The 23,437-nt window shown below is 46.2% G+C and overlaps 1 protein-coding gene across 1 annotated transcript in view; it reads right to left on the bottom strand.

Moving 5' to 3' along the window:
- Positions 1-16,061, bottom strand: part of LOC110841234 (G protein-coupled receptor dmsr-1) — a 31,831-nt gene extending 15,770 nt beyond the window's left edge. The window contains exons 1-3 of the mRNA XM_022086575.2: positions 15,050-16,061; positions 10,827-11,941; positions 6,417-6,680 (exon numbers count right to left, since the gene is read on the bottom strand). Coding sequence (XP_021942267.1) covers positions 6,417-6,680; positions 10,827-10,925 — 363 coding nt within the window. The 5' untranslated portion in view covers positions 10,926-11,941; positions 15,050-16,061. The remainder of the gene's footprint in view (positions 1-6,416; positions 6,681-10,826; positions 11,942-15,049) is intronic.
- Positions 16,062-23,437: the final 7,376 nt, after the last annotated feature.

The following is a 23,437-nucleotide window of genomic DNA, read 5'->3' as shown; positions in this document are numbered from 1 at the left end:
AGCAATTTTCAGTAAAGTACCCTTAACGCCAGAGTGCCTTGAGTAAGCGTAAACAAGTGAAATAAACTTTTTAAGCCTGTTTTAAAATGAGAAAAGTGTCGCAATTTTCTTAAGTGTGCAGCCCGCGTCTGTTTGGCAATGAACCGGCGTCATTGCTCGTGTTTGTCAATATTATGATCCCGAAGTGCCAGATTTAATTGGAACAACTGTACATATAACTTTTAATAGGAAGGAGGAGCGTTAATTAGAACCCATTTAAAATACAGTCGATTACCATGAACAAATGAGGGTTGAAGTTGTTCTGAAATCGTTTTATAGAGAACAGAATTTTGAAACAGGATGTGCGCATGGGATTCACCAGTAATTAATATTCTGCGCGATTGTTTATTATGGGAATGGTTATGACTATTACAATTTATTAATTTTGATTTCCTTCGCTTTGCGTGTTTGTGAGTTATTAATTATACGCGGGGAGTCGCCTTCATAACCGGGTATGTCCTGTTGCCTCTCAGCTGATCACGTAGCCACGATGTATTTAGTATCACCAACGAATTGGCGATACCCAAACTGTGATCAGCTGACCACGAGCATGCGTACTGGCTGATTGGCGCAACTTTTGTTTATGGTGTTCAGGACGTGGCGTGCCGCGGTCTTCGCTGGCAATGCCATCGAGCGACGGACTCCACGCTCTGGTATTGACGACCTCGAGTGACGGAGAACCAGCTCTGATTGCAAAGCAATTAATTCACCACGTGGCAGTTCCCAGTTTGACGTAAGCCGATGTATTTGTATTGCGTTGGTCGGAAAGAAGGAATTTGTTCGTCGCAGCGATCGCTAATTGCGTGCCGTTCGCCTGATGCCGGACCTCACTTCGTCACAACTAAGCACATTGCAAAGGTGTACTCTTTGGAGTACCCTGACGTTCTCAGCGTGTTCTATGCTCCATGTGATCTGAGGTGGATGTGTGCCAACAACGACCTAAGGTTAATATTGCAACCAGGAAGGTGGAGACACGAGGGAGAGGTAGCTCGCGGGTTAAAGCCACTCGAGCAAGGGCAGTGCCTCAGGGGTTAAATAACAGTGGTTTGGATTAGGCATTTTATTATTTGTTTCTGGGATAAGTTATTCGAAAACTGCTTTTGACGGAATCGAACTTGCACTTGTGTTAGTAAAAGCTGTTAATTTGTATCGAAGTAAAAGTTGCCGTGATCGGATGTCACCAACACCAATTCTTGTCACTAGGCGCGTCTTTCATTCATTTTAGTAGCAGCAACAGGTCTGAAGTTTGTTTCAGCGCAGGGACGAGGGGCATATTTTTATCGGTCGATTTGTGCGTTGCCGTCCAACTGGTGAACGAAGCCGAACAAGCGGACATCAGACCCCAAGGTAGCTGCTGGTATGGGCGGAAGTTGATGTGGGAAAGAAACTCCACATATTTCTTATTTCAGTATTATGCTGAAGACGGTAATTAGCCTATCAAGGTCAGAGGCCACCTCACGCAGTAAACCGCCAGGTCTGAGGCCACACTGCAGTTCGTCCCTGTACGCCAGGAGATAACCGCTGCTGTTTCTCCTGTGCGTATTACTGAGGTGTGGGACCAGTAATTTCACTTCATCCCTGAAGGTGGAAGCAGTATGTTCTTCCGAAACATTGGTCTGTATCTCACATGGAGTCAGAATCCAGATGACCGACACTGACATGTTTTTTTGGTAACATCAGATATTTATTGAAGGGGTCTGAGTAAACCCACGTAAAACGTGTGTCAGTATAGTCAGCCTCTGCTGATAAAACAGAACATGGAAGCTTATGCGTGATGTCAGCGAGTAAAGACTCTCGCCGACAGTCCTACAGAACAGATGAGGTCATCTCGGCGAGTGGTAGCACTTTGGGGATATCGCCTGGAAATTACAGCGTTTGTAATGAATCCCTACCCTGGAAAAGAAGAACGTTGTGTTTCAGGCCACAGGATAAAGCAGAAGGAAATTGGTAGCGGACGTAGGCCGTGAGAGATAAACACGCGAACAACATCCCTTCCCGGTAAACACGAGATCTGAATCTCAGTGCGCATGTGCTGTGGCTAGATCCCTCCCCAGCTTCTGGACCTTTCCCTGCAGTGCCCAAGTGCAAGGCGAAACGTGAAGCACGAAAAGCAAATGAACTCCTTGGTATTCGGTATCAGGTACCCAATAATCAATAACGTGTGCGTGGGATTTTTGTCTTCCGAATCGTATGTCAGAGATTAAAAGTATCTTCATCCTTTCATGGATTAGGAGAATCGCCTGTTCCCTCCATCGTATTCTTTGGCAGAGAAAATTATTTGAATTTTTCTCATTGTCTCATATTGTGAAATATGTGCCAGCCACGTGAAGCCTGAAATATACAGGGTGATTCAAAAGGTTAGAGCCAAATTGAAGGAGCGTATAGAGGGACTCAGAGAGAACAACTTTCGAATAGGAATCCATGTCCTCCGAAGTTATCCTGAGCCATTGAAGTTAGGAAAGTCTGATAATATACCGCTGAAATAATCGTACTTTGCTATTCTCCTACTAGCTTAATTTTGTTTTTAGTAAAGTACAAGGATTACATTAGCAATCTTACGAACCAAATTATTTCAGCGTTATGTTATCAGACTTTCCTAACTTCAATGGCTCAGGATAACTTCGGAGGACATGGATTCCTATTCGAAAGTTGTTCTCTCTGAGACCCTCTATACGCTCCTTCAGTTGGGCCCTAACCTTTTGAATCACACTGTATTTATCATAGCACTGCATTATCACACACTGTGAAAGCCAAATGTGAGGTTAGGTTAGGTTTCTACAGAGAATGAAGGTGATTTCCCAGCGCCACCGCAAGCGTCAAGTATTTTCTTTCTGTCTGTCTGTCTGTCCGTCCAACTCCAGTATTATTACTAGCCCGAATATGTGAATGTCTGATCCCTAGAGAACAAGGCAGAAGATTTTCCGAAGGTATTTCTGGCAGCGAGAACGAAATTTGCATAATTTATGTTAATATTCCCTGGATGTTCACAGATTTCTCTCTAGGAGTTCTCAGAACTCAGAGTTCTCAGTGGAAAATGCAAAGTTTCGTGAAAGGGATTACCGCTTTATAACTCTTGCAGTGTTAAGGGACGTCGTACTTTTCAACCGCTGTCTGCAAACACTCCGTTCCGTTGTCGTCACATGACGCATAAGAAGACCAGCGACTTCCGATTCTGCGTGCAACAATAATTAAGTCATTTTCGCTTGGAGCGCAGTGTTTCATGTGCAAAAACACAATTCGTATCTATTAGTAAATATAATCTGTTTCCAGCAACAGTTCCTAGGCCTAGAAACCCAAACAAAAATTTAAATTAAAATGAAAACTTCCCGCAAGCTATACTCGAGGAATGTGATACATTGGCATGCAGAGGCCACAACAGTGAATATCTCCCACAGCATTGCAAGGTCTTCGGCCGAAGAATGTGCTGTACAGCACTGGCCAAAACCCACGCACGTCGACTGTGCGAAGTGTTCCCGGGGTGACTTCATCGTCTTAATGAAGCTTCATTTGTAATAGTTCTGGCATTAATGCAGCAAGTTGACAATTGAAGATTATTAAAATGGCGTTTTTGTTTTCGAATATTGATTAAAATTCGATTATGGAAACATTTAACGGCGGTGTAAGTCAAAACCGGAGTGACGTGTTATTCTGTTTTGAATGACTGGATCTGTCATCTTTCGGAAAGACAAGAGTAAAGACGGGGTTGAAGGACTTCTGATCGCGGGAAGTCTTGTGGAAAAGTTCCCCTTGTTTCTGGCTCGAAACCACGCAATATGGACGCTCCTCGTCACTTCGTCGGACCAGAGGCAATAATTTTCTTTGGATGTAATAAATCCTGTACTGAGCAGACAGCATTCCGCAGAATGTACTGTCGTCTAACAGAAACGTCGAATCTGCTCGAATGTTTGCTAAGATCAATACAAAGCGATTGGGTTGAGGCGAGCACAGAACCGAAAATATTGAAGACCAATTACGGCGAAGTTGTGGCACGCCTTTGGGGAGGGGTAGGGGGCATCTGCGCACTTTATGGAGGCGAGCGGGGAAGCACAGACGAATTACGAATAAAAAATATCGCGGTTGTGTTTTCAGGAGAGAGAAATACGTTTTTAAACGGATGTAATCATGCCTACAGGCTCACAGGACTCAGCCCTGGGACATAGGATTTGTGCTAGAGATGGACCAAAAGGCTGTCCTGATAAAGGACGTGCGGATGTCGAATATTCGTATGTCTTGGAATTATCACAGGCGATAAGTTATGAAGCAGAAACTGCCAGGCTCAGTTTAACTAACGGCCTCGTAATTGTGAGCGCGCTGTGCTAGATTGGAGCCAAGGCGGTCTACGCGTTGAAGACGAAGTCGCCTCGAACCTCATCGCAGTCCGCGTAATAGTCAGCGTGTTACGTGACGGACTGGACATTGCGCGTCAAAGCAGCTTGAACCATGATTTGGCGAAGAATGTACTGGATTGTCAGCTGCAGCGGTTATGAACCCCAATCAAAATTAATGCGAAGAGGACGGATAACGCAAGTTGTGAGGATCGTGGAACTGACAAGAGGAAATGAACGGGGGGAGAGGGGGGAGAAGACAAAATTAGATTATGGAGCTTGAAACAAACAATTGGAATAGAAGACTCCAACAGATCCATAATGCCGACCTGCGACCAAGTTATGTGTTAAACGTCGAGAATTTGCTCCAATAAGGAATTTAAGGAATTCTTTACAAGTTTCTTGGACACTCTAGTGCCTAATTTTCGAAATCCAAAAAGGCCGACACTTCTTCCGGGTCGTTATATAAATTTCGGGGCAGAAGTGGGCCAATTTTCAGGGTCGTCTTTGCAAGGGCTGCATTTTTTATATTTGCCTTTTTTTTTGGACACTCCTGAAGCCGCCTGATTCTGAAGAGAAGATGAAGGAACAGTGGGACTGAACCATGGATTATTTACGTACTTGAAGAAAACCTGTCATACAGTTGGGTCGGAAGTATCGATCAACATCCTCATTCGACGTACCATCGGAACTGGTTAGACTAATTGAAATGTTCTTGCCTTTCCCATGCAGAATGGAATTGCATTTCGACTTACGCCACCAGGAAGGTCCAAGGAGGAACTGAGTGGGGCACATCAGCTTCCTGTCTGCGTCGACGAGTTTTACTTGTTGGGAGAAAAATAAGTTTAAAAAAATACCGAATCTTTGTCAGATGCTAGTAACGACATTGGCCAAGAATTACATGTCCAAGCCTCGTGAAGAGACTTCGGGCAAATCCTCTTTGAAAATGTGGCGGAGTTCCAATTTGTTATTTGGGAACGACGATAAGAAATCAAGAGCAGACTTTATTCAGAATCCTTGACAGCGCTGTCTGCTACATGAAAGTGTGTATATTAAAATGTCTCTCTCCCGTTAAGAGAACAGAGGGGGGGGGGGGGGGGGTGACTGAGTAAAGCGGCCCAAGGACTTTTGAGGGATGGAGAAATGGTACAGCGAGGAGCTTCAGAACTTCTGCTGGTCGCAGGATATAATTGACGATAAGGTCGAGGGGAATGATATCGGCGGGGCATGTAGCACGCATGGTGCGGATGGAAACGCGTGCAAGTTCTGGTTTTAAATCTTGGAGGGAAGCGGAAGTTGGAGGATAATATTAAAATTAATTTTAGGGAACTGTGGTTGGATGATGTGGATTGGATTAATCTGACTCAGAGTAGGACTGGTGGTGGGCTGTTGTGAACACGGTGATATGAACCTCAGGGCTCCAATAAAATGTGGGAAATTTCTAGACTGAACAACTATCTGATGATAAAACGACGTGGAGTCGGTTTATTACGCACAAAACATCGTGACGTCATGCCCCATGATGTGTGACAGGTGCGACGTACAACTTTTGTTCGGTGCACGCATTGTCACGCCGTGTAAACACGCTGGCACGGGGCATTTACAGTTCCTGCTGTAAAAGCCTACTGGCCACACTTAGAGGCCAATCATGTATCTGTTCACCTAATCAGGCATTCCCCTGCTTTGTCTAAAAGTGGAATTACATGACCGCGTCATTCCCAAAAGTTCGGTTTTAATATTTGTGTGGGTGGAGATCAACGCCCACAGTTTCCATAAACAGAGCTCGTTCGTCGCACTGAACGAGTGTCCGGCAACCACTGATGAATAGGCAGTAATTCGCTGAAGGAAATCGTTTTTCTTATTATAAGTCAATATTCAGTTTTCTATTTTTCAACCAGAAATGATCCTGATGTTCGCGTTGATTTTCGCACGGCATTTTATGATTATTCAAATATGTCACTTTGCCATTTATGAATCCTCTCGGCATGCACCTGATTCTTTCCCCCGCCCCTTCACCCAGCTCTTCCTCAGGCACACTTCCCCCAGGCCTACCTGTGCGAAGTTTGAATGGAAGAGGACGAAAGCTGCCCAAGGGTAAGAGTAGCGATCCGTGGCCGATCGCCACGCCCCTTGCGGCATGTACATGTGACAGGCGAAGGGGATGTACTCCAGCATGACCAGAAGGTCAGCGACGGCCAGCCCCGTAAGCAGGGCGTTGGTCGGCGACGTCATCTCCCGACGCGTCAGCACGGCGATGTTGAGACTGTTGGCCACCGAGCCGAAGAGACAGACGACGAGACTGACGTAGCCGTGAACCTGCAACAGAATGGCGAATTCTTTTGTTTACAGTGGGGGCGAAGGACTGTTGGTGCAATAGAACGAGTCCACCGTTTTTCGAGAAATATCACTTATCAACAGCAAACAAAATTTCGTCAAGATTGAATGTACGTATCAACGACCGATCAGATGTTGAGGGCCCCCCCCCCCCGGGGGGTGGGGGGTTACTACAACTTGGAGAAACATCGGACAGCGCGCTTCAAAAAAGATCATCGTTTACTTGAGCCAGAAATTTTACGCAGAATGATCGAAAACTCACGCAACGCGTATTAAAATGATTATCGATGGATGCAACTCGGCGCAGTTCGACTCGATTTTTTTAACGCGCTGAACGAGAACCCACGCAGGTCTTCAGGGAGCGAAGTCTGCAAAACGAGCTCACTGTCGTGACTGGCTGAAGATAAGACTGGAGGACGACCTCAGATCGCCGTTGAGGCATGTTTCATTTGTCAGGGTATGCGAGAGGGAGACTCACCGCCAACGCCCCCCATCCACCACGTTGGAACCCTTGGAAATGTCTCCCCTAAAAAGTCTTGGTACTGCCGATTCCATAATTTCCACTCAAAGTTATTAACGCTTAGGCCTTCTTGCAGTCAGTGATTCTGAAACTGATGGTCTTTTATAGTAGAGGATTACAGCACAAATCCACTGTCGAAGAGTGTTGTCCCAAAACCAGCAAAGTCCATTCAGCACCGGGTTTTTTTTTGGGGGGTGGGCGGCCTTCTTGGAATCAGTATTTATTATATTAACAAAACCTGCGCTTAGGTTGGCAACGCGAATAATGGGAACTACATGTGGTCTGCTACTGACGAGGTGATTCCGTCATCAGAGTATGAAGATTTCTGTCTTCTGGGTTGTTGCGCTGTGTAGTCTGGTCGATGTTAACCAACGTTTCGGAGGTCATACTGCCTCCATCATCAGGGCGATGAGTATGAAGATTTCTGTCTTCCGGGTTGTTGCGCTGTGTAGTCTGGTCGATGTTAACCAACGTTTCAGAGGTCATACTGCCTCCGTCATCAGGGCGATGAGTATGAAGATTTCTGTCTTCTGGGTTGTTGCGCTGTGTAGTCTGGTCGATGTTAACCAACGTTTCAGAGGTCATACTGCCTCCGTCATCAGGGCGATGAGTATGAAGATTTCTGTCTTCCGGGTTGTTGCGCTGTGTAGTCTGGTCGATGTTAACCAACGTTTCAGAGGTCATACTGCCTCCGTCATCAGGGCGATGAGTATGAAGATTTCTGTCTTCCGGGTTGTTGCGCTGTGTAGTCTGGTCGATGTTAACCAACGTTTCAGAGGTCTTACTGCCTCCGTCATCACATTCATCGCCCTGATGACGGAGGCAGTATGACCTCTGAAACGTTGGTTAACATCGACCAGACTACACAGCGCAACAACCCAGAAGACGCAAATCTTCATACTCACCGCTGTGAGAACCTCAAGTCTTACAGAATGGCGTGTTATTTGCAGTACTCTAATTCAAGACCAGCAAATGACAAAAACTGTGGGTGCCATTAATGGTAATCCGAGCGTATCTTATTTCGAAACAGGCTGTTTCAGACGCGTAGCTAAGCAGAATGCCTATTGTGCAGGCAAAACGTTGAACAAGTCGCTCCAAGAAAGCCCGAAAGGCAACGCCGTATTCTTCTCTTAATGCTCGTTGGACCACGACTCGCTCGCTCACTGATGCTGGGGAAAATGAGATTAAAGTTTATGCACAGATATTCCTACTGCTTCATGCAGAGAAATGTTCTTAGACTAGAATTACTGTCGTAGAGCTTCTGAACCGTGCAATGTTGCAGAGAAATAATGCAGGTGATAAATATTCAGCTTGTGTTGTCACGTCTCAAAAGCTCTGTTCGTTGGAGCTTAATGGCAGTCGGGAATCTGCGGTTTGACATGACAGGCTCTACGCCCGCTGTGTAATGTTGGTAATCTTCAAGGTTATTGAACTCAGGGTTGGACACAACTGTGATGTATCTTAGGCTCTTGATTCTTCTGGATTCGTTTGGTTAAAAATTCGAAACCAAATTTGATTTGGTGTTGAAAGAAGGACACTGGCAGTCGAAGGCCTGAGGGTCGGAACTTCACTTCTTGTAAGGAACAGACCATCACAACTCAGACCAAGCCTCCGGGCGGGGGAGGGGTTCGAATCCATCACTGCGAAACGGTTTCGCCACATGACAAGCTCCACTGAAACCCGAAATGTCCCTTTTGTTTGGAACCTGACAGCTAATAATCGCGAAGCCTTTGGTTGAACGACAGCGCGTTGCTTGCAGCCACAGAAACCAAACCGTTTCAGATTCGGATTTTCTCCGGTAAGTCAGGACGAACGGCGCCAATGAAATGCAAGGATTTAGACATCTGCATCGGGGATGGAACAGTCGGGCATTTGAGTGTGGGCCTAGGAGACACGTCACCGTCAAATGGGGTAACACAGTTCTCAGGAGCGTTGTTGCGCGTACTGAAGACGCACAGCGGGGCTCAGCTGTGACCGAATGGTCGCGGAACACGCACATGACGGATACTGCGACATATTCACAACCCTCGGCGCCTGTAATACTCGAGCTCGTACTGCCGCACGGGGATAAGGACTCTACGTTATCCTGGTCGACGTAATCCATCCAGACGCTAATGGTAATGATTGTCCTGGCACTGTCGAAATAAGGGCCTGAGGAAGGCAGTAAGCTCGCCGAGACAGACTTTGATCTTACTAGACGCCTCAGGTTTCGCTCTTACGTAACCTGCCCTCCTCCAAATGAACTGAATTCGTTCATTCGGCTTATCTTGCGTTCAAAGCCGCTGCGTTACAAACTTTCAGTTCTAAAAGCAGCGGAGACAGATGAATGAAATGAATCCGCTCTGTAAGTAGACTCTGTCTGCTGTCATCTTTGTGCTGACCTCCCTGAAAAGCTGTTGGCTCTCGTTCCAAAAATAAATCCGTCGCAGAGAACCAGTCCTGAAACTTCCAACTATTACCCCAGAAATCTCCAGTCTCCAGTCCGTCCTCGCTTTCACGTGAGTACAAAGTTCATCATCACGCGAAAAACTGCGTGACGTAACAACACGACCCAAGGAGTGGAGTTTCTGTAGAAAAGCAAATGGTCTCTCAGCTATCCAAAATATTTATAGCCTTTATACGGAACGCGAATGTTAATTGCCGTGCTGATCCACACGGATCCATTACCGTCTGTCGCACCCTGTTCCTTCGAGATAAGAACGCCCATGGGAAATTAAAACCATCATAAATGAAACTGGAAATAATAAACATTTATGAAATTATATCCATAAAAACGGCAAGAGCTGAACTCATAAAGCTAAGCTACAGTCCTATAAAACGCGTTCTGCTAATAGGCCATCTGTAGGTTTATAATAGGCTGCAACTATAAAGTAAAGTATGGCTGAGCAGAGGCCCGAAATATAGAATTCTACAGAAGTCAGCAGTATTTATTATTAGCACTTGTAAACAAATTGCAGACGGTGTTGCGTATTAAATTGGGAAGAACTTACAGGTATCTTCGCAGCACCGCCATGTCTGATATTGTCACATCGTTAAAAATATATCACGAGGAATTTGTTTTAAGGATTCAAATCTATGTTCATATTTCATTTTATATTCCCGTCTTGAATGGTCCATTAGAAAAGGTTTGCGATAATGACATCTGAATAAAAAATATCTGCACGGTGGCCATGTTCTAGGAAAAGATTCTTGTCAAGACGTCCACATCGCACACGTCATGTTAAGAGCAAATCGTAGGTGGCAGGACGGTCGCTCCCACCTCACAAGTTCGTCCGCCCGCCCGCCAATATTTTACAAGGTTGTTCCGCACGCTACGACGTGAGCGAGTAACAACTTATGGGACAGTCTGTGTCTGGCTTTCCGACCGTTATGTTTCTCAGCCATAGAACTGGACAACCCCAGGGCTTCCGCATTGAAGAGAGCAGGACCCAACGTGTTATTTTACAAATTTTATGTGAAACACTTTTAATAGGAAAGGTACTTCACGAAACACGCACACAAGTTGTTCCAGAATCTGTGGAGTGTAGCAACGATTGGACAGCGCATCAAGACAAACGGGGCACGTGAAAGGACAAAGAATTAATGAAACAGAACGCTGAGGGACTTACCAGTCTGTATCCCAGGCTGAAGTCCGCCAGTCCGGGGCAGAACGACGTGTTGCTGGTGCTCCGGGTTTGGTTCGTCACGACGCTGGTGTTGAACGCCATCTCTGCCGAGCGTTGGTCCGCACTTCACTTCGCGGAAACAGTTGCCTTATACGAAGAACATGAAGTCTAATGCCCAATTCTGTAGGGCGTGTTCCATGCGTCTGTTTAACATTTAATATTGTCTAGTTTCTTTTAGTTAAGAGGAGGACTTCGGCAGTTTTCGACCAAATATCTAAACAGACGACATAAATGTGCATTTATAAAACTGCGTTTCTGTGTTCAGTTCTAGTGTGAATAATTCATGAAATATTAAGTACAATTTTGGGAAGAGACTTTCAGATCTCGTTCAACATTCAAGTAAGTGAGTAACATCAATTCCACTATTTCGACAGCCTTTTCGTTGTTTTACTCGAACAAACGCTGATCGTCACACAACGCACTTCAGACCAAACTGTTCAAGAACGGAGCGTCAGAACGCCCTGTTCCCTGCTCAACTCTGGTATCAAAGCTCGTGACAGTTCATCTTCTAGTATCGACATTTTAATAAAAATTCAGTTTTCCAAACAATTTTCGTTTTATTCTCCCATTGCTGGGAGTGTGAACACGTTTGTCTGTAAAATTATGCAGGGAAGTTTTGTTTCTGAGAACTTCCTGTCCGAAGTTGTGCCAAGACACACGCACGCAAGCACGCACGCACACCGCCTGAACACACAATTACTTCGAATCTATGTTAGACGTAGTCACTGAAACCCGTGTTTTTGTTCTTTTACGATGATTTTGTTCCGTCGATGGACCGACATGATTTCTCACGTTTCAAACAAACGTTGCCTTATCTTGAAATTAATTCCGGCCTTTGGATTGAGTGATGTTTGACAGGATTCTCTTTCTACGCATCACTTGTTACTCCTGAAGTTTCGCTTTGTTCTTGCAAGTTCCGTTTATCTGTCTCTCCGCTCTGAAGCCCAACAAATTTATAATCTGCTGATTCGGATGCTGAAGTGTACACAGGAAGAAGTGGTCGTGCGGAAGCGCCTCGGATTCTGCAGGAAGACCCTGGGCGTCTCTCACCGCCGTTCCTGGAAGAGAACAGGAAAACGTCACAGAATGTAGGCGAAACAGTTGATGGACGGCGTGTGGACAGAGAATTTGAAATCGTTCTTGCTTTGTTCAGTTCGACTTTTGTCACCTGCATAGTGAATTGGAAAGGACTTGGAAGGAAGCGTTCTCGGCTTATTTCAATGTAAACTTGCCAGTCAGCCTGTGGGAGAATGCTTACCATTAATAATAGACCACGACTGAAATCTTGAGACTTGCGAGGAATGCAGGAAGTCCGAAGCGTTAAAGGCAGACGCCATCTGTAATTCTTCCTCCTTCGACCAGCAAGTCTCAAGATTACTTCTGATAACATAACTCGATCTTCGAGGTGATAAAGACTGCAATGAAATGCCACGATGCTGTTATACCGTGTTTTTCTCAGTTGTTCCTACTTGTCGTCTAGACTGTGAGCCACTCGGAGCTGCCCGAGGCATGTTGCTTTGAGCTGAACCCGATACCTCGACTGCCTCAGATACCACGCCCTCGTAATTAACCATGACCGGGGCGTGGATTGCTACACATCGCCTCTCAAAGGCGACTTCTGTTTGCCAGCGTAATTGATCCACTCTGTTTTCTGGCACTGCTATTAACATCTCTCCCTTTTCTGATAATTTGATGTGGGTTTATTAAAGGGGCTGACCAAGTTAGTCCAGATAACAAATACGAAAACTTCCTCCTAGTTTTCACAAGTGTTTGGTTCAAACGCACCTTCCTTCGAGAATTCCAACGAAACATCAAAACGTGCGGTGACGATGTGAGTCTAAAACTCCAAATAACGTGTTATTTCTGAAGCCTTAGTGGATGAGTGGGTTTCAGCGCAAACAAACATATTCGTACCTGCGGCTTCTGTCTCCGTGAGACGAAACGCATCTGCAGAACGATTCACAATTTCATGCCGGCGGCTACCTAAGAAGTTCATTCCAGACGCCAGTCCCACTCGGAAATATCTGGTGGGCGCGTACGAACGTGCACTCCCTTCGCAAACAGTCGATCAACAGGTCTCAGTTTGCTGAACTGGCACAGCCGACATGGGGTAATCCTCCAACTTGGGGAGACTGGATCTGAAGGTAAGAACGTCTCGTCGTAAGAAGCTAGCATGTTACAAGACGTCACGCACAGCCTTCTATAAGGACCATTTATCATCGTTTATGTGCGTTGGGATTCGGTTCCTCCCGTAGGGGAAGAACACACATTGAGCGTTGCTATCGTGTTTTGTCGTGAACGTTGCCCGTTATCGTGAGATCTTTCGGACAAGACGTTTCGGTAGTTTCCTGCCTTCGTCGTTTGGTGGCAGGAGGGGAGATTCTTTCTGTTCAGTTGGTACTCCTGGCGCTAGGAGACCGAAGAGACTGGGGTTGGGCGACCTCACCGACACCTGGAGGGACCTCAGAGCAGAAGTTTCGACCTGAAGACACATTCTCCCTTCATGTCCGACTCGCAGGCCGCGAGATTTCAAAATGGAATTGAAATGCCACGCCTCGTATTGCAAACAGTCTGACATATTATCTGCCCAGTTTCCTTTGAAAAAGCGGTCGTCGTCGAGATCTTTGACACCGCTGTTTTTAATGTTATTTTCATGTCTGGTTTAATTACCTTTGTTTCGAAACGCTTGAATCGCTTCAGGCGTTAATAAGTAACACGATTCCTAGTTCTCGATTGGACGTTCTTCATTAAACGTTACTTTGTGTCACGGGGGTGTTCTTTGTCGTACAGGATATTGCACGAAATATGTCGGTCCGCGGTCCGGCCTTGGAGCTGAGTGTGTCGGTCGAACGAATGAGACGCCGGGAGTCCGGGAATTTCATTTCTTGCACGCGGAGATAATATTAAAGTAGATATCAGCGAAATAGGCTTGGAAGGTGTAAAGTGGATAAACCTGGCTTTTGTGAACATTGTAATGGGCTTTCAAATTTCATAAGAGTGAGTAATTAAGCAGCTGAGCGTCTGTAAACGTCTCAATAAGGATTATTCCTCTTGGAGTTAGTTAATTCGTTCCACGTGACAGGGACCAAGATTCGATCCCTGTCCATCTATGCACGAATCCTGAACGCTAGCTGATGAAACCTCTTCGAGGACTTGGAAGGAAGATGACTGATGCTAAGACTCCGAGAACATTTAAGGCGCCTGAAGATTTTTAACGCGAGTAGCGTCATGATTTGTGTTCACCACATTATATCAGACTTACTGCATCAAGGAGGCTGGGCATGTAGCACGTTTGGGAGCTATGTGTATTCCAAAATTGTAGTGAAAATCTTTTTGTAAGACTTGAGGTTCTCACAGCGGTGAATATGAAGATTTCTGTCTTCTGGGTTATTGCGCTGTGTAGTCTGGTCGATGTTAACCAACGTTTCAGAGGTCATACTGCCTCCGTCGCCCTGATGACGGAGGCAGTATGACCTCTGAAACGTTGGTTAACATCGACCAGACTACACAGCGCAATAACCCAGAAGACAGAAATCTTCAAAATCTTTTTATTTGTAGTGTTCTGTCTGAGGACAGGTCCATATGAACAGGATCCTTCCATCCTTTTCTCAGACTGAAGGTAGGGAATTGGGCGATGCTGGAACAGATGATGAGATGAAAGCAAGTATTAAAACGCGTCGCTAACACACAGCTGATGTATGAAGCGTGAACTGGTTTAATGTGGCTCAGGGTAATGCACTACGCACTAATTGCTCACTCATTCGACGGAATGAAGTCTGGAGTAATGACAGCGTAATCAGATAAGCCAAGAATGAATAAAGAATCGAGGGTTCTACTGAGTGCAGTTAGGAAGTTATCGTCTTGGAGCCGATAAGGGAATAGGCCTATTATTGAAATCGACCTTTGAATTCGAACTTTTTACATTGCACCAGAACGGCCTTGTAATTCTGTCTGGGTTGTTGTGAGTGGAGTCTGGTAGAAGGGAACCGACGTTTCAGAGGTCATACTGCCTCCGTCATCAGGGCGCCCTGATGAACTTCTACCAGACTACACGACGCAACACGTATTCAAAGTCGGCGCCGTGAGAACTTCAGATCTCACGACTTTCGGGTCCCGGTTCTGACCCAGTCTCTGACTGGGCCGGTGTTTACAGAAGACTTACTTACCTCAGGAAGAGATACGAATGGGTTAGCAGTTTCTGCTGTCGACGCAAAATCCTCCTTCGGACGTAACAGTGTTTTTTCTCCGAACATTTACGAGCGGACACGAATAAAGGTCTTTATGAACATTAACAGTTTCAGAGTAAGTCTGTAAAATTAGAAGTCACAGTCCACGGCATTAATGAGTTGCGTTTCGGTGTGGATGCACGTCTATTACAGCGCAGTTTGGCAGAATCACGTTCTGTGTGTCGGTAAAGGGAGGGATTTTGTTGTGAACGCGGTGCTAACGAGCCGATCTGGAACCTTGAACCGTAATTCCTCACGTGGTGGGTACCAGCGACTCTTTAACAAAAACAAGAATCGAATACGGAACTTCTTTCGACACAAACCACAATCAAGTGGTCGTCTGTCTGTCTTGGCACTGCAGAGCTCGAATCTCGGAGCGGAGATCGGCCATCTTGACAAAAGATTTTAGAAGTTCTTCTCATAGAAACGAATTAAAATACATAAAACGGCCGCTTCCTTACACATAATTTTAAATTGATCAGTCTTGTCAGCATCCGACTACTTGATGGTACTTATTTATTGGTAATTAAATTCTTAAGAATCGCATGTCCTTTTGAAAATCTGCTTTTATGCAAACGGAAAGTCTGTTTTATGTTGCTGCGACGTTTCAGTTGTGAACTGGGGATAACGAAACGTCCACAGACGGGTGAATAGTTACTCGTTATAGCCAACAAGATTAGAATTGCGTTTCTTAAGACTATTCATTGAAAACAAACTGCGATTAGATGGGTAACAGAGGTGACGAACAAGCCACTGAAAAGACATTTCAATTTGGTGTTGGCACAAAATGAGAAATGTCGCGTCTTATTAACATTTTCATCTCCGCGAAAAAAAAAATGTGTTGAGGGCTTCACTGAACCAGACAGAAGTCGCCGCTTCCGCACGTCAACCGAACGACGCGTCGCTTAGAGCGCGGGAACGACCTTCCGCCACAAAACGCGGGAACGAACTGCGCCCTGGACCACTTAATGAGCAGTCCTTCGGTGCGAGGCGTCGCGATGGCCACTCCTAGGACGCTCTGCGCAAGCGCAAGGATTGGGGGGGGGAGCTGTTAGGGGGACTTATTAGATAGAAACTTGTGTCATATGTAAATCGAGGCGTCTCATAATTTATTATGCAACCACAGGGGGGTAAGGAAGGAGACGGTACGCAGTCCTGGACCCGCCGATGTATTTTGAGCGTCCCGCGCGCATTTTCCGTTTTGTCACCATGTTCGATGTGAGTCAGCTGATACCAGTAAACACTCTTTGTTAGTGTCGTCAGTATCTGACAGCAGATGTTGCTGCGAACAGCTGTCCAACTCGGTGACGGGACGCTTCTTACGTGGGATGCCACGTGACTATCACAAGAGGTTCAAAACGAGTTCGCATTCCACTGAACTGCAGCTTACGTGAAACCGTATCTTCATCATCACGATCATAAGCCAGCTTAATCCACCTCCACGCCCTCACACCCGAATCGTAAGGCCCAGTTTAATATTACCTTCTCATATACGCCTAGATTTCCAAACTGGTTTCCTTCTTTTGAGTGTTCCGACAAACATTCTGTGCGCATTTCTTATTTCCTCACGCGTGCTTCGTGTAAAGTGCGGGTTGCATTGGGCTAACAACCAACATTGAATCCGTGTGGCGAAGTTTAGTGCCAATCAACAGCAGTGCCGGACTACTTCGCGGTCCTTTTAGTGCTATCTCGCAGAGTCCGGTGCTATGCTTGACCTCCGGTATTTTCTCGCGAAGGTAGCTCCCAAGGCGAAGCAGGGGCGACGTGCCGTTCTGGACACGGAAATGCGAAATCACAGAGACGCCTGTGTGGAGTCCGAAGTTCTCAGCGTCGCTCCCACCTCACGTTCCGAGAGTCGACTTAGGAAATTAAGCTCTGCTAGGTAGGTGTGACTGCCGTCGGCATAATTTTCGTACCAAATGTAATGAAAATCGGCGATACGGAATGCGCGCTGGTTCGAATCTCGGGGAAAAGAAATTTTCTCATGTCAATTAGGCACGTGGTGATTTGTATTTAGGTGGACGCAATGAGTGTAAAACCTTTTTTGTAGGTGTAAGCCGTTTCTCCCTAGACACAATCACGGAAAATATTCCAGCGCTTACCGAACAATTGCGATACACAAACATGGCGTCTGTCGCGTTGCGTTTCGAAGTAGCCGAAATGTTTACGAATGAAAATTACAGTCTGAAGCAGATCACGAACTTCGTCGCCATACGCAGTGAAGCATTTAAGGAGCAGACTCTGCGAGTTCGTTCCACGAAATGTTCCAAAATATTAAACGTTCTCCGACACCAAGTAATCGAGGAAACGCGTGTGTTAAGTTTTCAACCGTGCATTAGGCTATTTGCCTAACAGAAAGAACCTGAGAGCACTTTATTACAATGGAACTACTCTTTTTATGATTATCGCAGAAGGATCATTAATTTCTTTAACTGTTAGTAGGTTTCAGAAAAGAAGTAGCTATATAAACGCAAGATGGCTTATAAAACTCCTTAGCACTTTTAAAAGATAACATATTTATGAAAAACACGAAAGAGCATAAGAAAACGATAACTGAAAACTGTTATCTAATACTCGCAGGCGGGCATTAAAATTGTGACGTCAGCTAGGAGTCTGCAAACGGGAGTAAAAATGTTGTTAGAGGAACAGGCGAAATGTCTGACAGAAGAATCTTCGCGGGATAAAATTATGGCGCACTCCGCCACGCCTGGACACCGACGAAACAGTCGTACAAGTGGCCTGCACTTTTGTTCTTTTCCGGGAATAGTCGTTCGCTGAAGTTGTACTTGTTGTTTCATATTTACGCTCAGTCGTCGGATTAGCCTTGCTTTAGCCATCGTCGTAAATTTTTCAGACAACGCCGTGTTTCCGAGGTTGTGTGTGCCCCTGTGTTCAGGTGAAATGGACTGATTACGATGGACCCTCTCTGTGTGGACGCCGTTCGCCTGAAGGCGGAAACAGATACAACTGCCGAGACGTACCTTGGGTCTGTAGAATACAGAAGGATGGATGAGTCCAAGAAACCATCAATACTTACTGTACTGGGCCGTGCTAAGACACAGATGACAATTTGGAATATTTTACATTTTCTCAACGTAACTACCAATAGCGACGTTGCGCTGTCCCAACTACTCCTGTTCTGACCAATGTGATCGTCTGCTTTCCGCTTTTGTGCTGTATTTCCTGAGGAAGATCTTGGGGACTGCAACATTCGGTTTTCATATAAAGCTCGTAATGCTACCGGATATTGGACGCAGTCTCATTTCCGGCGTTGAGACAATAGGCTGTGCGTGTTGCAGCAGACGGTAACCGGCACCAGATGCAGTACGCGGTAGACGGGGACATGGGAGTCCAGTCACTACAATAAATTTGATTATTAGGGTTACGGCTATTTGAGTTAAGGTAGTAAAACGTAATTTTCGAAAAAATTCAAAAACTCGGAGTACATAGCCTCCACACCAGTCATGGAAGCAAGGGTTAGGTTAGGTCAGTTTAAGTCAGGTTACGTAAAGTTAGGTTAGTTTGGGTTAGGTTAGGGTAGGGTAGGTTAGCTTTGGTCAGATCGAGTTGTTTCGTTTGGGAAAAATCTAGAAACTTTATAAAAATTTCAAGAATTCGCAAAATATCCGTAAAACGTACAATTATAAAACTTCAAAATTTTAAAACGTTTTGAAACTTTTCTCTGCCTGAATCGAAATCACCCAGACCCGGTGATCTAACACGCTCCTGTATCTGCGCGACCCGGTCTGTCGGACCCGCTTTGCCGGCCACAGTCTCTGTCTGAACCGGTCCCTGTCTGTCCCTGTGCCTGTAGACGTGGAATCCGCCAGACCCTGTCTCTAGCGAACACGATCCCTACCGGAGCCGGTCTCCACCTCGCCCGGTATCTGCCGTAGGTCTTTGCAGAGACGGCACACCAGAGACAAGGTCATACACACAGACCGGATGGTGAAAGTTTTTCGAAATTTTCGAAAAATCAAAAAAATGCTAGAAATTGTATAAAAAGCGCACAAAACCAAAAAATTTCGAAATTTTTGAAAAAAAATTTCAAGTTGAATTTTTTTGAAAATATTTGGCTTTGTGCGCCATTTGGACATTTTCCAGCATTTTTTGATGTTTTGAAAATTTTGGAAAATTTGAAATTTTTTTCAAAATTCTCCCCACCCGTAATGTGATAGGACCCGTGTCTGCAAAGCCAAGCGAGGCGAGGCAAGGCGAGGTCAGGCGAGGCCAAACGAGGACAGGCGAGGCAAGGTGAGCATGGCAAGGTCAAGCGATGCCAGGCAAGGCGAGGCAAGGCAAAGAGAAGCAAGGCGAGGCCAGGTGAGGCCAGGCGAGACCAGGCGAGACCAGGCGAGGCAAGGCGAGACCAGGTGAGGCCAGGCGAGACCAGGCGAGGCAAGGCGAGACCAGGTGAGGCCAGGCGAGGGCAGACGAGGCCAGTCGAACTGTGGCGAAGCCAGGCGAGGACAGGCAAGGAGAGGCAAGGCCAAGGAGTCCAGGCGAGGCAAGGCGAGGCCTGGTGAGGACAGGCGTTGCCAGGCGAAGCCAGGTAAAGCAAGGCAAGGTGAGGCCAGGCGTTGCCAGACGAGGTCAGGCGAGGCCAGGAGAGGCCAGGCAAGGCGAGGCAAGACCAAGACGCCTCGCCTTGACTCGCCTTGTCACGCCTTGCCTCGTCTTGTTACGTCTTGCCTCGCCTTGTTTCGCCTTAACTCGCCTTGCTCTCCTGGCCTCGCCTTGCCTCGTCTGAATTGGCCTCGCCGTGCCTCGTCTGAATTGGCCTCGCCGTGCCTCACCTTGATTCGCCTTGCTCGGCTTGCCTGGCCGTGCCTCATCTTGCCTTCCCTTGCCACGCTTTGCCTCGCCTTGCCTCGCCTTGCCTCGCCTGAATTTGCCTTACCTGGCCTTGCCGTGCCTAGCAGTGAATCGCCTTGCCTCGAATTGCCTCGCCTTGCTTCGCCTTGACTCGACTTCCCTCGCCTTGCTCTCCTGTCCTCGCCTGTTCTCGCCTGGCATCACCTTAACTCACCTTGCCTCGCCTTGCCTTACCTCGCCTTAACTTACCTTGACTTGCCTCGCTTTGTCTCGCCTTGCTCTCCTTGCCTCGTCCTGCCTCGCCTTGCCTGCATCGCCTGGCCTCGCCTGACCTCACCTTGCCTCTCCCTGAATCTCCTTGCCTCGCCTCGCTTTTCATCACCTTGCCTCGTATTGCCTCTCCTCGCCATGCCTCGCCTGACATCTCCTGGCGTTGCCCGAACTCACCTGGCTCACCTCGCCTCGCCTTGTTTCGCTTCGCCTTGCCTCGCCTTGCATCGCCTGGCCTCACCTGGCCTCGCCTTGACTCAACTTCCCTCGGCTTGCCTGACCTTACCTCGCCTTGGAAACTCCCTCTCGGTGATGATCACTAAGTATTCCCGTTACCTCCCGCTTTGACATCTCTTTACAGATTTACATAGAGAAAATACAAACTAAGTAATGCGTGGTCAGCACACTTTCAAAGTCCACCTGGGTCATAGAACGGACACCCACTATTATCAAGACTGTCCGGTATAGCTATGCCAGAGATCTTCATCACCGCACTTCCTAAACGAGTGAAACTGCAGAGGGCCCCCCCCCCCACCCATCTGCTTCCGAATAGATTCAGAATGACTGACGTTTTGAAGATCTTGCTGTGGCATTAGCTTGAACCGAGAATGTGAAACGGAATGAAGCTGATTAAAGAGAAAACCACATTCTTTCCAGGAAGAGGAATCACATCTTTGGTGACAAGCTGCGGCCAAAGCCAAGAGTACCTGCAACTTACAGATTTCACACATGACAAACTCTCTCATTCCAAGATGTGTTGGCCGCCACACTATGAAGCAGAAGATTAAAGTCGATACACTGAAAACTAAACTAGAGAACCGACGCCGAGCGTTGGGACGGCTTTCGTCGTGACGCCATCAAAAAAACTCCAAAAGCAGTATAAACACTTGGTGCAACGTTGGGCACGATGCTTCATAATAGACGTCAAGCGTAGCTACGCTGTCGGAGGACGAAATTTTACCGAAGAGCGCCACAAACTATCCCAATATCCTAACTTAACCCAACTTAACCTAACCTAACCTGATTGTTCACATCGGCGATCTGTCAGATCAAATGACGTGGTGACATCAACAGTCTTTTATGCGTAAATTTACATCTTTGCTGGTGAATAAATGGCGGCCACAATCAAGTTTGAGGCATTTCCTCTCTGCTAGCATGTGCCGAGTACCAACGTCGAGGAGTATTCTTAATCGGAACTTTCATCTTCGTAACCCAGTCTTTAAGTATCGAGACAGCTCTTCGGCGCCGTAGTAGACAGGTCACGAGACAATGCCGGTCAGAGGCGTGATACCCCGCAGGTGTGAGCCCGCTGCGCCGTATCTCGGGGTCATCAGTAGTGACGTACATGCTAACAGGATGTGGAAGGAAACGGTCGTGATCAATTCTGATCTTTCGTCCCAGAAACCAGTTAGTTCTGATGTCATCCAGTCTGAAAAACAATCAACAAACAACACTTTTCTATTGTATTCAAAAAATGTAGTATCAACGTTCTCCCGAATAATATACAGTCCACAGATCAGGAGAAAAGCCCTGATAGGAATGCGATATACGGGCATGCGCAAGATTTCGCGGTGAGTGACGAGCTGCTACTAGCCAACCTAAAAGCATTCGTTCCACAACCACTGAAGGAACAACAGACAAAAGGCTTTCATAAGTTCTAATGAGTACGGCTTTAAAATCACCTCACAGTGGCCGAGCGAGCTCGGAGTCAGAAAAGTTAGTTGCTTCTTCAGACTCAGCATCTGCACAAGAAGTCTCTTTGGATTGAAAATAATTATTGAGTCGATCACGTCATCAACAACCCCGTCCCGTTCCCAGTATTGTTGTTCCAATTGTTCCACATGTTGGCAGTCTCCTTCCCAATCCTTTGCAGTCACAGTTGCAATCCCTTCTGTTGTTAAATCCAGCAGCCGCTCAAAGAGAGATCCCTGTCACGTTGTTCTCGCGAACGTAGTTTTTACCTTAGACCATGCTAGTTCTATTGGGCTAAGGTCACACACATATGGAGGCAACCTAACTACAATGTGACCATGGGCGTTTAGTAATTGATCAATTTTTATTTATTTTTTATTTTGGTTTCCTTGTCAGTATTAGGTCATACAGTTGGCCTTTTCTCATAGCTGGATCACAGAAAACTCCGTGCCGCTGTAACCATCAGTCCCGCACCTTGAGGGAAACCAGCACGCGATCCAGCGTGAACCATAATCTGTCTTTTTCCCAGCATTTCCATCAGAGCATTCCCCTTTAACTTCCGTACTTTGCCAGCAATTTTTGAAAGTTAAATTGCTGTCTACCCAGCTTTCTTCTAGGTAGAATATTTGTCTTTCTTTATTGCGAAGCGTCTTAGTATTCACTAAATATCTCCCTCGCCAATTTACTATGTCCGGCCTTTCAATCAACATTTTGCGCTTACTTACACATTTCTTCCGCTTACCCTTAGTTATGTAAAATATTCCGTACAGAATCAACACCCATGGAAGGTCAATTTTTTGTTTAATTATGTGCAGTAGCTTGGTACTTTCTTCTGTGTTGCGTAAAATTCTTGCACATTTCCGCCTTATCACTGACACTCCTATCAGTTGGTCTAGGCCGGTGTTTCCCTGGCGTGTGTAAAGGTGACAGTGTGCCCTTCTCGTCTCTATCTTTTGACGGTCGCCGTATATATGTGACTACCTGGTGGTACACCGTTAAGACGGTCACGGCGCCGGGATTTGTAGTGGGAAGACACGGTGACTTCACGGTGGACGGTTACCGTAGAGACGGCACCAATGCATGTGAAAGCTCTCGTATAATCTTCGACCTTTAACCGTGTAAACGGAGCCGTTTGGACGGTCGCCGTGTATGTGTGAAACGGGCCTAATTGCTATTGCGTTCTTTTTTTTAAAAAAAAGAAGAAGAGACCTTCCCCTAACACGACTTTGTTTACATCGCCTCTCATCTTATCTGGAAATAGTGTCGGTGAAATCATATTTTGTACATAAGACATCATTGGTAGAGGTGTCCAGTTTTTAGATTTTTAATATCTGGTCATTCTGTGCAAAAGACCGCTTTCCACAACCATAACACAATAAAAAATGTAAACAAAGGCAGTGCCGCTCCAAACGTTTATAAATGGAGATTGCTGATTGGGTAAAGCCTGCCTAGACCACTAAGGAATGCTCTTATTGGCTGAAATTTGCGAATGCGTAACTTTGTTTGCTGTTCGTTATGTAGGTAAATTGTCATGTCAATAAAAAAAGGGGC

Source organism: Zootermopsis nevadensis, unplaced genomic scaffold, assembly GCF_977971745.1.
Source record: "Zootermopsis nevadensis isolate Lab colony 2312 unplaced genomic scaffold, Znev_1.0 Znev_ptg000019l, whole genome shotgun sequence".
In the NCBI taxonomy this organism is placed as follows: Eukaryota; Metazoa; Arthropoda; class Insecta; order Blattodea; family Termopsidae; genus Zootermopsis; species Zootermopsis nevadensis.
Note: the sequence above shows the minus strand (reverse complement) of the source record. Positions and strands in the feature narration are given on the sequence as shown.